The sequence below is a fragment of the Pyxicephalus adspersus genome, chromosome 3 (genome assembly GCF_032062135.1).
Source record: "Pyxicephalus adspersus chromosome 3, UCB_Pads_2.0, whole genome shotgun sequence".
NCBI lineage: Eukaryota > Metazoa > Chordata > Amphibia > Anura > Pyxicephalidae > Pyxicephalus > Pyxicephalus adspersus.
Genome location: NC_092860.1, coordinates 19,707,335 through 19,721,268, shown reverse-complemented (window position 1 = coordinate 19,721,268; position 13,934 = coordinate 19,707,335). Strand labels below are relative to the sequence as shown.

The following is a 13,934-nucleotide window of genomic DNA, read 5'->3' as shown; positions in this document are numbered from 1 at the left end:
CTAGGTTGTTCTGAATATTTATGGCTGTAGGCACAATGTTGAGAGGAGTGAAAAGATTCACAATAGTTCATGAAATATACAACAATTTTTTCTCTTTTACTGGTTTATATATAAAAAGTAACAGTTAATATATAGACCAGGCATGAACATCATAATTCAGAGGTTCCTAGAGCAAGATGATGGCCTGTTCTCACTCTTAAAGCTGAACTGTAGAGAAGACAGATCCTCACTCCCCCAGGCTACCACACGACTGGTCCTATAAAAACTTTCCCTCCGCTGTGTAACTATTTGCTATTCTCTGATGTCATCCCGTACATTACAGGACCAGCAGATGCTATGAGCCCAGAGGGCTGAACAGCATAGGAGAGTGCTAGCCACCAAGAAAAATCATATAAGTATGCCACCTGATGAATTATTCCTAGGGAAAAATAATCATTAATTATAAGGATTGTTTGTCCCCAGTTCCAACTTTAGTGTTTCTCACACCGGCCCCCATGGCACATTTTAATGATGTTCAGACCAGCTAGAGGAACCATTAAGTGAAGCTGGGGATGTAGGAATGTGCATGAAATGCTGAAGGCTTGATAGAGGTTTAAGTACTTGAAGACAGTAGGCTTTGGGCTCACCACTTGCCAAACACTAAAAACATAAAAAATTTAATCAGAGAAGAAAATCTCCCCTTCAATGGCATTAAATTATTTGTGGGCAGTCATCATGTTTGTAGTAAGAATGAGCCAAAGCTAGTTTACATGGGTGGTCTTTAGTAGTGTGGTCAGTGTTTCCCAACAACAGATAATTGCTGCCACCACTGACGTTCAAGGCCAGTCCACAGCCGCCCAATGACAACCAATCAATTTCTTGTTATCCTACAGAGGTGAAAAGTGTGCATACCTCCTTAGTTTATCATACATAAAGCAGAACTAAAACATTTAAATATACAGATGGAATGCATATAATGGGAATTGGCTAACAAAGTATTTGTATTTCTGTCTTGAAATTTACACAGCTTTGCCACGCAGCACACCCAGGTTGATGACACGATTTTCACTTAAGGAATACAGTGGTGTCACCTCTCAACCCTCGATGTTTAATGAAATAGCAGCCACAGACAGATGAGACCATCTCTCTGTTTAATCAATGTTTTACTGATCAACAGATGTAGAACATTTGATTGGCTTCCAGTGCTCTCCGAACATGGGACCTGCTGTACAAGAGATTGCAACAGATGAATATTCTATATCCAATTCAGGTTCTTAAATAAAAGCTTTACATGTTCTTGAGTTGTGCAGCTTCCCTCCTGTACTGAAGTTTCTCACTCTGATTTCACTGCACACTGAGAACCTTTTACCAATGCAGCAAGTAAGATGTCTCATTTTGTGGCTGCCCAGCATCCTCTAGTCCTTTAGTCCCTATCCTTAATGTCCCTGGCCCACTCCTTTCATTGGGTTTTTGTTCTTTGAATCATGGTGGCTCATCATCACTTGCTGGTATTATCTAGAATGGTCTGCATTGAAATGTGGTCATCCTAGGCATGCCCCTTCCTCTAGACTTACTCCCACCCATGAGGGCATTATAATATTTGCAGAACTCCTCCTAAGAGCCTGCCCTGTGCTAGCATCAAAGCTAAGAACTGCTAGGAGGAGCACCAAGGCAGAGTGCTGTGATCTTTTCAGGAAGCTATGAACACCCTACTGGCTTCTCCCAGCATCCATGATCTACTTTTATTAATCAAAGGAATACAGAGATGCAGTGATGACGTTCCTGGGACTAAAAGTCGTGCAATGGGAACTCATTTGTTCAAATGTTGGGAACATAACCCAGTATTTATTCCTACAGAAAAAGGCACCATGGTGTTTAGATAAAGGTGAATAAGTTGTCTGTGTGAATATAAATGTTCAGGTATATTCTGACACTTATTTGAAGTGAGAAAGCCACTTGGAAATTGGAGAAAAGTCTTTAAACTTCAATATAAGTGACTACCGTATTTTTTGCCGTATAAGACGCACTTTTTCTCCCCCAAAACTGGGGGGGGGGGAAGTGGGTGCGTCTTATACGGCAAACGCCGTTTTAAAAAATAATTAAAACAACATACTCACCCGATACGCCGATCCTGCGTACATCTCCTCTTCTCTCCTCTCCTCGATGCTGGCTGCAGCGCGTGTCTCCTCCTTCCTGCAGAGCACAGCAAGAAGAAGCCGGCACACGCGCCCCCACGAAGTACGGAACCCGGAAGCAAGCTGATCCCGGAGTTCCCCGGCGGAGAAAAAGGTACCGTACCAGAAGGGGAATTTAAATTGGCACAGGGTGATCAGAAGGGGAATTTGAATGGCACAGAGTGATCAGAAGGGGAATTTGAATGGCACATGAGTGATCAGAAGGGGAATTTGAATGGCACAGAGTGATCAGAAGGGGATAATCAATGTGATCAGAAGGGGAATACCTGTATGAATGGCACATGAGTGATCAGAAGGGGAATAATCTTTAAGAATCTATTTTTTCTAGATTTTCCTCCTTTAAAATTGGGTATTTAAAAGTGCATCTTGTATTCTGGAGCGTCTTATACGGCAAAAAATACGGTAACTACTTCTAACTATACCCAACCTGAATGAAATAAAAACCTTCAGTGATAATTTATTTAATATTCTTTTTAATATTTATTTAAAAATATGATATACAAAATAACATTTATTAAAGGATTTAACTATCCAATACATGGTTATGAAGAGCATTTTGGTTCTTTTAAAATGAAGCCCAGCACTACCTTCTCCCTTTCCAGTCTTTGCCCTTATACAAAAAAATAGGCACAACAAGAGCATGTTTTTCACCTGATACCACTTGGATGAAAATATTAAAAATGAAATATGAAAAAATAAAAAAATAAATACAAAACAATAAAAAAATTGGGATAGTTTGCACTCAATGGGAAAATGGGAACCCACATCTATAGTAGTGTTCCCACTATCATGTCCATCATTGCACTATTTTATCTTTGCCAACAATCTAGAGCGTTTTCAGTCGCAGAAAAGAACATAAGCAACACCTGCACCTGAAAGCAATTATAGGTGATGCTTTAGTTATTTCCTCAGTTAAAGGAAGCCAAAAGGTGCCGGCCATCTAAATAGGCATCAATTACCAGAGTAATTGACATCCAGGGGGAACCTGGACCTTGTGTTTCTTGTTTCTTCACTTCCCTATAAATAGGCTGTGTTCTTGTTAACTTTATTTATTGAGAAATTGAATTCATGCAGCTGAGTTTGGAAGGAGAAGAAAATAAACTAACAATGTTATGATGCCTTGGCACAACTGGAAGTGTATGACATTGAGTTTACATTTCAAGATTACTGCATTCTCTAGAGGTGTCATTATTCATTTTTTGGCTACAAGAGGCTGTCTGGTGCCTGCAGTGTCCTTCAGCAGAGTATGTGTCTGCAGTGTTTAGGAATATGATGTGTATGAGTCTTTATCTCAGTTTTTCCCTGCTAAAAAAAAAAATTTGTTTGTGATTGCCACTGCTTCATTAATGGTGAGTTAAACTAGAAAACTTAAAATTGTTAACCTGACCAGGTTTAAGTAGGCAATAGGGCATAGTGGACATCTCACTGCCCTCAGGCAAGATCATGGACCAGGGAGAAAGGTTGCAAGTTTGGAAAATTTAAGCTTGCAGGTTACGTCTATGGGGAAGGACGGTTTTGGAAAAAAGAATGCTGGTGATGAGTGGAGCATTAGCAATGAAGGAAAGATCTCTAGTCTGCCTTGTCAATTGCAACTCATTATAACATTAACGTATTACCCTATACAGCTAAAATGACTGGAACAGGAGAGTGTTCTGTGGTGTATGAATACCTTTAAAGAGCATCTCAGTTCTCTTCACCATAGTCCTCGCTTGCTCTATGATTTCCATTTTTAATCTTACTAAAGGCAAGTTTAATAATTAAAAAATAATTTGGCATTTATTCATAAAACAAATAGTATAAGAAACCTGCATTTGATTTAAATTGGGACAGGGAGAGAGGATAGGCAGCACTAGAAAGCAATCAGGTATACTGCAGTGAAGACAGAAGAAATAGGCATATAGAGCAGAAAGGGGTCTCATCAGAGTGCTGTTTTTCTTTTTCTGTATGACCTAGCTGTATTGCCTAAAGCTGACAAAAGTCAGGTCATCAACCTGGCTCTGCTGTCTGGCAGGACTGTGTAAATCTCAAGACAAGATGTACAAATCTTTTGGTGGGCCAATCAGCTCCCATATATGCATTTCAATTGCATATTTACCTAATGTTTAGCTTTACTTTCTCTTCCTCCCAGCTAAGTACCTTGCCTTCCCACCATCCACCAAAAAGAGCAGCTGTTGCAATGTCTATTTCAATGTCAGGAAAGAAAGTGCCAGCTCAGTGTAAAGGCAAATTTCGAGCAAATATACTAGATTAACTGAACAAATGTGATATGAGGAGTTAAATTGGATATGTATATGCAGTATTTTGCAGATGTTTTGTGTAGGAGGAGTAAGAAGACTAAGAAGAGGGGTTTGGGAGACATTCTTCTAATTACCAATATTCTTTTTAGTGATTAGCATACCTAAGCTCTATAATACTTTTTGAATATTAAGTAATGTCTGTCTTTAGGCCTTCATCCAACAGTAGTTTCAGAGGGAATCTTTTGATGGACCTTACCCTCAAGAGATCCCCATACCCATAACTTTTTCTACCACTCCACTTTTAGTTTTGAACAGAGCAGCTATTTTAGAAAACATATGTACAGCACATTTCCTGCAGTAAATAGATGATGAGACCAATGAACAATAAAATTGATAGACTCACCTTCTATACTATATCATGGTATTTATAACATGGTATGACCTAAGGTTCAACTCTGTTGCATTGGTTTTATGCTGTGCCAACAATGGACATTCCATGCAGAGGAAATCAATATGGTATCATCTACTTTATCATAGTTGACATGCAACATTCCTGTCTTAAGTACCACGGAAGCAGACAACGTCACCATAATTGAAACTGGCATAGGGAAATGTGTTCATTTACATCAAGTGTCAGCACCAACTGGGTGGCAAGCTCCAGGGCTGGCAATTGTACTATTGCTAGTTGGAATGATTAAGTTTTGCTTTTATGAAAAATATTGCACACTGTACAAATAGCAGCTATACTCAACAACTACCAGGAGACGAAATGAAATCCAAAGATCAGATGTGACCACCAAATCATATGTTCCACTGGAAATAAAGTAGCTTTGGTGTTGTCCAAAAATAAAATCCAAGGCTGTGGGGTATCGACTACACCCACAGCATCAATATTATTATTTTTGTATTTGGAGTTGTGACTACTTGCTTCTATTTGTACCTTACCAAAGCACCTCTATGAATGTTAGGCCACATATGGATTTATTTAATGACATACTTCAAACAGCAATTGCAAGCATTAGTTCACAGCAGTTTTTTAGAATTGGCAATTGGAACCGGAATAGCGCAGACCAATGATAGGTCATACTTGTTTGGTTACCATCAATTGCTAACTGCACCAGATCTAAGCACAAAGAACTTTTTAATGAGAAAGTTTTTTTATTTTGGGATTAAGGCTCTTCACCTGAGCCCAAATCTATTATGATCACTGATATCTAATTCTCTGTTGTACTATCAAAGCAACTGGGCAGAGTAGGATGATCTCATGCTAAAGCCCAGCTGATGTCTCATTCCCTTTTTCTCTTTATAATTGAATTCTCATCTTGCTTGTTGTGATGTTTTAATGGTTGTTGCTTTTAAATGGAAAAGCCTTTTATTGCTTTTTCTCCTACGGTAACAAAAACAAGATACTTCCTAATCCCATACTTCAATGACCCTTACTGGCATGGATGAGATATGGCCACCACCATCTTGAAATGTGTCCTCAGTTTAGGAAAAGTGCTGAGGAAGAGAATAGGTTTGTATCATGGGGTGGGGTAGTGTTGATCACCAAGCATATTAGATTGAAATCTGGTGCCCATTGACTGTACAGTATCATACATACTGTGCTACTCTTGCTACATGAAAGATAGGGCAGTACTGAGTTGTTGTTGAAGTACAGCATCCATCTAACTGAATATCAATTTATTTGACTTTCTTGGAACTTAATTGGGCTTAAAGGCTGTGAGAAGAAGCCTCCTACTTGGGGAGTCCTCTCCATTTTAAATAAGCTAAGTAAATGTTGCAGTTACACTGAAAAAAAAGAGACATTAGAAGCTATGAAGATGGCCAAAAGTTTGCATTTCTATCTGTAAAAAAGTCTGATATTGTCTGGAATACATATTGAATATTTGACTTTGCAAACACTTATTGGTGGTTATGGCTGGTGGTACAGTTTATAGAAGACATAAATAATTGAACAGTATACAGATTTGGCACACCTGGAGAGTGTAAGAGTTGTGGATTTGCCACAATTAGTGAAGGTGAAGGGATGCTGGTGACACAGTTCTTACACAATCAGTGTTGGTGACAGTGGTAAAGTTTGTGTTAGTCAGCAAGGCAAGCAGAGAGCTCATGACAAAAACAATAGCACAAGAGACTGAGTATAAGGGTGCATGGCACTAGACTAACCAGTATGATACCCAGTAGATGCCCAGTCATCATAAGGTAGACACCAAGTGGCAGTGAACTAATATACACAAAGCACAGGAAGCCCAGCAGGATACGTGGCACGGGCCTACATGGGCAGCAGCGGAGAGGAACACAGGAACCAGGTAGCCATGCTAGACTAGATGAGATCTTTACTCTCAGGATGTCTAGTACTGGCATTTGCTCACCAGGCCCTGAAGGCTCATCTGACACCTCCATAATGGTGATGACTAGGCACTCGGACGAGTTGGGACAAAGACCCCCCGGACTCAAAAGAACCTCAGGTGCCACCGTGCAACCACGCCTGTGGATCCATTCATGGCAGCTAAGCTTGGACAACAGGCCGCTGTCATCTGGCAACAGTTGCAAGTCTTCTGGTAGCAGTGTCTCTTGGCGGCAAAACGGGCAGCACAGTGTTGCTGGTGGGCTTTGACTCCAATTGGATACCATCTTCCTGAGGCAGCGGGCACACATGCGATGATCACAGCCCAAGACTTTAGGCCGATGTTGCTTCATGTCAAAGCCATTATAGCAGATCTTGCACTCCAGTTCCAGGGGACCCAAAAGTGGCTCCAGTGACTCTCCATCTCCACTAGCCATTCTGAGGGTTAAAAAAGAGGAACGACAGTTGATAGAGGGACAGGCCTTGGGGATCAAAGAAATTAAGTCAAAGTAAAAAATTAAATCTGGTTATAAAACAATACAACAGACTTCACGGAGGACATTTAAATGTAGAAAAAAAACAGATATCAGACTGAAATACTTTACCAACCAATCAGGTATTTCCTTTCATATCTTCAGCAAAGTGAAGAGAAGAAAGTTTGAATCTAATTGGTTGAAACAACCAACATGCACAGTTTTTCTTTTTGATAGCAATGCACATCACAACATAAATTTAATTGCTGGAACCCAATAAGAACTGTCTGTTGATATACATGACCACCGATCACAATAAAACTTTCAGAACCAAACAGCAGGAGGGAAAGAACCTTACTGGTGGCTGCGAATAAATATAAAAATGAGGCCAAATCGGACAACCTTATTCCTAAAAGAAACTTACACATACCACCACCACCCCCCAGTTTAGCAAGCCAACTCATACAGGCTGTACAGTAACCCCGATCCACCTACAGCTGCGGATCCAAATGACGGTTCTGCTACAACGAGGGGGGGAGCAGCCACCTACCTCCTGAGTCGTCAGCAAAATCCTTTTTCATAGAGGGAGAGAAGCAGAGGGAGATGGCGTGAGGAACAAGGGACAGAGAAATACAGGAATGGATAGAAGGCGACAGTGAGGAGAAGTGGGCTGGAGCGAGAGTAATAGGTAGTGAGGGAGGATGGAGAGTATTACGTAGAACGATGCAGCTCGGCTCTATATCAAGCCAACATGGAATAAGCCCAGTGGTTGTCATGGAAACAGAGAAGGGACCCAGCCATCTTTTCATACTGCAGTATCCATGGCCAGGAACAGAGGACATACACACTGACCTATATAGACTCATCTGCAATCATACACACAGATATTTTACCATGAGATGCTAACTTCACAATGTCATATGCTGCATGTCAGAGGAATGGCACACACAGATATCACAATCCGCCTATATAACATCTCTCGTCTAGGGTTCTGATTCTCTTTAGTCATGCTCAGTTGACTGAGAAAACACCTGCTTCATTATAGAGCATACAAAACAATTCAGTGTGGGTGCAACTTTTTTTAACGTCCTGTATTTTTGCTGCATGGTTAATAAAGAAGTTTGGACAAGTTCAAAGTGGGATTTTCTGTTAGCTGTGTACTAAATATAACCAATAACGTCATGATTTTTCTTGCTGTGAAAAATAAATAAATTAAAAATAAATCCAGACGCTAACATCTTAACAAATGTGGCGTCATGGTTTAACTCCTTAGAGTGAAACTTTGTTTTTAATAAAAATATAAACCTGTTGTTTCTGGGCCAAATATGTATATTGTAAGAGTTTTTTTAGAGTTGTGGTTTGCCAAAATGTTGTTCTGCGCTCCCAGCTGTCCTTATTTGGTTGGGAACCATTTTGTGCACGCGTTTGCATTGGGTTGGCATTGGGTTCCTGGAAGCAAAATGTGCTTCAGCCATACTGGTGTGGATGAACCACCACCACAAACGCAAGGGCAATACGAGCAAACACATTACCCTGTGGCACGGTATGATGCCCTTGGGTGCATGGCTGCAGGTTGCTATGCTGCTGGCAGTGGCTAATCATGGCTGTGGTTGCAGTGGGGTTGATGCATGGTTCCCGGAAGCATCATGTTGCACCTGGTGTACATGTGCGAAAGAATGGTCCCTGCAAATGCAAGGGCAACACATGCAAACACGCTACCCTGTGGTACTGTTTGTTGTTCCTGAGTGCATAGCAGCAGTTTTCTATGCTCCTGGCAGCAGTAAACCATGGCTTTGGTTGCAGTGGGGCTGTTGAATTGTTCCTGGAAGAGACAGGTCACTTCTAGACATGTGGTTGCAGAAGAACTGCACCACCACAGTAAGGACAAAACTGTGCAAATGTGTTGACCTGTGGTGCAGTTTACTGCTTCTGGGTGCATAGCGGCAGTCTTGTATGTGCCTGGCAGCAGCTAACTATGGTTGCACTGGGGTTGCGGTGTGGTTCCTGGAAGTGACATATGGTTACTGGCTATGCAGTTGCAGAAGAACCCCACTGCAAGGGGAAAACGTGCAAATGTGTGTACCCATGGTGCCGTTTGCCACTTCTGGGTTCATACAGCGGTTTGCTCTGTGCTTGGGAGCAAAAACCCATGCAGTTTTCCACCACAAGTGCGAAAGAAGCCAGGGAATATTAGGGGGGAGAATCTTATATGTATTGTTCTGCTGATATTTAGACAGGTCATTGCAATAATGTCCTCAGTTTTACTACTGGGTAGGAGGGTCTGTCTACCGATCTGTTCGCAGAACATTCCGGGAAATATACAGTCATGGTTATGAAGGACATAACTGAATAGTTCCAGTTTTAGAACATAATTGTGGTTGACTATAGAAATGGCTATAGCATTTTAAATAATAACTACATATAAAATGGTTTGGTTCTTTTATGTGTATGAGATGAATTTTTCATTAAAGTGGAGTTTTCATTTAATTACATTATGCTGATTGATGGCATGGCTCATGAACAGTGAAAGCTCCTAGGGGACTGCTTCACAATGCGTTATATGAATTGGGTTTTACATGAGTCTTAGTGAAGGGTAAATTCAATGAAGTGTTTTGTCAATTTGTTCAATCCAAGGAAAGTTATAAACAAGCAATGTAAAAGAAAGAATGAAAACCAAAACAGGATAATGGGAAATGATTTATCCATCTTACTATCTATCTATCTATCTATCCCTCTATCTATCTATCTATCTATCTATCTATCTATCTATCTATCTATTTACCTAATTATCTACTGTATCTATCTATGGGCTGATGATGGAAGTGAATAGATACATAGAATAAGATAGATAGATAGATAGATAGATAGATAGATCATTTCTTATTATCCAGTTTTGGTTTCCATGGTAGATAGACTTTTGATTGACATTTAGTCCAAATATCAATCATAATTGGAAACGTTTTAATCAATTTTTGTCTAATTGATCAAAACATTGCATGGAGTGTAGCTAGTTCTACATTGATATTTCTTTAAGAAAGAACACCATCCCCACAGTGAAGCATGGTGGTGGCAGTATGATGCATTGGTGTTGCTTTACTTCAGCTGCACCCGGGACTTTAGTCAAAGTTGAGGGAATTATGAACAGCTCCAAATACCAGTGACTTCTGGCATTTAACATGCTCTCAATATCCCGTTTCTCATAGTTGGCAAGGCAGTGTGAGAATTGGACTCTATATATTCCCCTGGCAATCACACCTGAGCTGCAGAAAATTATCGCTGTTTAAAATCTAATTAGGTGTGTAATTTGCAAGCACCCGTTAACATCACCTACTTGTAACCTTCCGTTTAGTCTTTTCTTTAAAAACCTGGTGGATGGAACAGAAAGCAAGATGTAGTTTTCTCTGATAACATAAAGTTACACAGACATAATTATATCATACAGGGAAATATGGAGGCTTTTATTGGTGACAATGGAACCAGAGATAAAGAATTCTGTTTGCCCAATGCCATTTGCCTGCTCAAGGTATTGCTAAACTGCTCAGCAAGGAAAATGGAGAATACAAATTACCATTAACCTTGTGTCCAGAACATTAATTTAAAGAGAATTCCTCCCATAAGATATACATGGTAAATATGTTAAAGCCTCCCTTTGTGAGAAACATATTGGATGTGATGTCAGCCCCAGCAGCTTCCACGAATTCATGTAACACTCTATAATATTCCCCTTGACTTCTTCCCAGGCAACTACATAAAAAGGTTATGAAAGGAGGAAAGGGGAGGGGTGGAGGAGCTGGACCAACATAGCTTGTAATTAGACTTTCAGAGAGGAGGGAGAGAGGGGACTATGCCGTAAAATTAACTTTTCTGCACATTTTCTAGCAAATGCAAAGGCACAATGCAAGTGAATTAAAACATTTCAAGGAAGAATTTAAAATGCCTAATTTACTGTGCTTTACCAGAACAAATAGGCATTTGACAGTTCTGTGTTCTATCTTCTTGAGCAATTAGGTCAGAGAAGTATTATAACAGCAGGCAACTAGCATTTTCACAAGGGGGGGGGGCAGCATTGGCAAACACCATTTCTAAAGGAATACTGATCTCTGCCATGACCTAACGTTATCTTATCAATCAGAGCCATTCTAACTTGAATTTAGAATTTTTAGAATTAGAATTTTGAATTCTAACTAGAAGTCAAAACATAGTTTTAGCAGAGATCGTTGATCCAGGGAACATCCCATTTTCTCATGGAATCAGGATGGAATTTTTGTCCTCTGTTAAAACAAATTGTACCAGGCTTTTTTTTTTTGCCTTCCTCTGGACCAAATATGACCATAGGGTTTTCTATCTGGGATATGTTTACTTCCCTAGTGGTTGAATTGAAGGACTTATGTCTTTTTTCAACCTAACCTACTACTATAGTTGCAGTGATCATTCTGTATATTTTTGTAAAACTTGCAGAGAGATTTTATGCTGCAGTTTTGTTGGTGGGCATTGCCCAATGTTCTGACCTGATCATAACTTGGGCTTACAGATCAGTTCAGTGGGTAGTGTTTCTTTTACTTTTAATCTTCAAAGTATTTGTTCACCTTTTTTCATATTTTAACATTTTTTTTTACAATTTTCTATTTATGTGTATATATGTATTTATGTATATCAACTCTGAAATCTGTTTGCACTTGTTCATGCTTTTTTAAATGTTTTTTACATGCTTTAAAGTTTTACTTTATCTTTCTATTCCATATAGGTAATATATGTGGGTTGACAACACTCACACAAAGGCAAAAAAGCAGCAGTTTCAGCAATTTATGCACAGTACCACAGCATCACAGGTGTATTTTTTATGCTAGCAAATCAGTAGTACAGTAACTACAGAAATAAATTGGAAATTCAATGTATAAAGCCTTTATAAACAAGAGAGCGAACGGCGCAAATTTACTAAAATATTATGTATCACTAAATATTGTGTATCAGTATGTAATAGTATAGCATACTCTGCTATATTTCTGAATATAAGCACAGCATCCCCTTTTACCATCACAGTATACATACATACAGTTAGGGTCATAAATACTTGGACAGAGACAACTTTTTTTCTAATTTTGGTTCTGTACATTACCACAATTATTTTAAATGAAACAGCATCAGATGCAGTTGTACTGCAGACTTTCAGCTTTATTTCAGTGGGTTGAACAAAAAGATTGCATAAAAATGCGAGGAACTAAAGCCTTTTTTAACACAATCACTTCATTTCAGGGTTACAAAAGTAATTGGACAAATTAAAAAGCTGAAAATAAAATGTTCATTTCTAGTACTTGGTTGAAAACCCTTTTCTGGCAATGACATCCTGTAGTCTTGAACTCATGGACATCACCAGATGCTGGGTTTCCTCTTTTTAATGCTCTGCCAGGCCTTTAGTGCAGTGGCTTTCAGTTTTCTGTTTGTTTGTGGGCCTTTCTGTCCGAAGTTTAGTCTTCAGCAAGTGAAATGCATGCTCAGTTGGGTTCAGATCAGGTGACTGACTTGGCCATTCAAGAATATTACACATCTTTACTTTAATAAACTCCTGGGTTGCTTTGGCTGTATGTTTTGGGTCATTGTCCATCTGTATTATGAAACACCTCCCAATCAATGTGACTGCAATTAGCTGGATTTGAGCAGACAGTATGCCCCTGATTCATCATTGAAATCCGCGTTCGCTGGAAGCGCGAACGTACGCGCGGCCAGCGATCGCGGATCACCGCGGCCTCACACTTTTATGCAATCTTTTTGTTCAACCCACTGAATTAAAGCTGAAAGTCTGCAGTTCAACTGCATCTGAGTTGTTTCATTTAAAGTTTTTAGTGGTAATGTACAGAACCCAAAATAGAAAAAAAGTTGTCTCTGTCCAAATATTTATGATATATATATAAAATTCATAAATTTGCCTTACCCCGTCCAGCGATCCTCTTTAGGGCAAATACTATATTTTACACACCCTTCCCCTACGCCACCCCTGCGTCCTGCTAAAAGAAGAAAAGGACCCTTCTGTGACCTGGGCTAGGTAGAAGACTGTGGGAAAAGGGTATATCATATTGCATGGGAGGCAAAAAACTGAAGTTCTGCCTAAGTAGGTGCATTTCTCTTCCTTCACTCTGGTCTGGATGATTAATGGTCTCCTGGGTCTTTGTTCTCCCTTCTTTTTATCTCCGCAGTTCCTGGTATGTTTTACCCAAAAAAGTAAAGGGTGACTGATGGCTTAGGGTAGATGGGTGATAATTCTGATCATATGAAATATCATATATCAAATAGAAATTAATCCTTTGCTACATTGTTTTGGTGTTGTTTGATGGCGTGTTTAGCATGGTGGACCTAACTAATGGTAAAACTATGTTATGGGATTGCATAAACAATATATTTAAGTGATTGAAGAACACTATAGGAACACAATAATATTTGGAATCAACTGTAGGAAATATCCTAGGATGCAGTGGATTTCCAGAGGTCCCAGCTACAACATTCATGTTCCTGCAGTAAACCAGGGCAAACCAGGGAAATAGCCAACTGGTTAGAGCTTTGCACCTGTTTGTCACTTCACAAGGGAAATGCATTTGTAGGCACATGGTATCCAGTGTTCTCCCCAGAAATTTTTTTCAGCCGGGTGGTAGGAAGCTGTAGCCGGGTGGTAAAAAAGAGGGTGTGGCAAAACACGGCAAACTTGGTG

At 39.7% G+C, this 13,934-nt stretch overlaps 1 protein-coding gene across 2 annotated transcripts; it reads right to left on the bottom strand.

Moving 5' to 3' along the window:
- Positions 1 to 2,373: 2,373 nt before the first annotated feature.
- LOC140325777 (E3 ubiquitin-protein ligase RNF182-like) lies at positions 2,374 to 7,916 on the bottom strand. 2 transcript variants are annotated; one of them, XM_072403796.1, is made up of 2 exons: positions 7,785 to 7,916; positions 2,374 to 7,243 (listed from the first exon to the last, which is right to left on the bottom strand). In XM_072403796.1, exon 2 carries the CDS (start codon positions 7,196 to 7,198, stop codon positions 6,497 to 6,499), a length of 702 nt encoding a protein of 233 aa, XP_072259897.1. In that variant the 5' UTR covers positions 7,199 to 7,243; positions 7,785 to 7,916; the 3' UTR covers positions 2,374 to 6,496. The 2 variants fall into 2 exon arrangements, with proteins under 2 accessions (XP_072259897.1, XP_072259898.1); XM_072403797.1 differs by having other exon boundaries at positions 2,374 to 7,199.
- Positions 7,917 to 13,934: the final 6,018 nt, after the last annotated feature.

What these genes read in the sequence shown, in the direction of transcription:
- LOC140325777 (XM_072403796.1), bottom strand. Translation starts at nt 7,198, where the DNA reads ATGGCTAGTGGAGATGGAGAGTCACTGGAGCCACTTTTGGGTCCCCTG.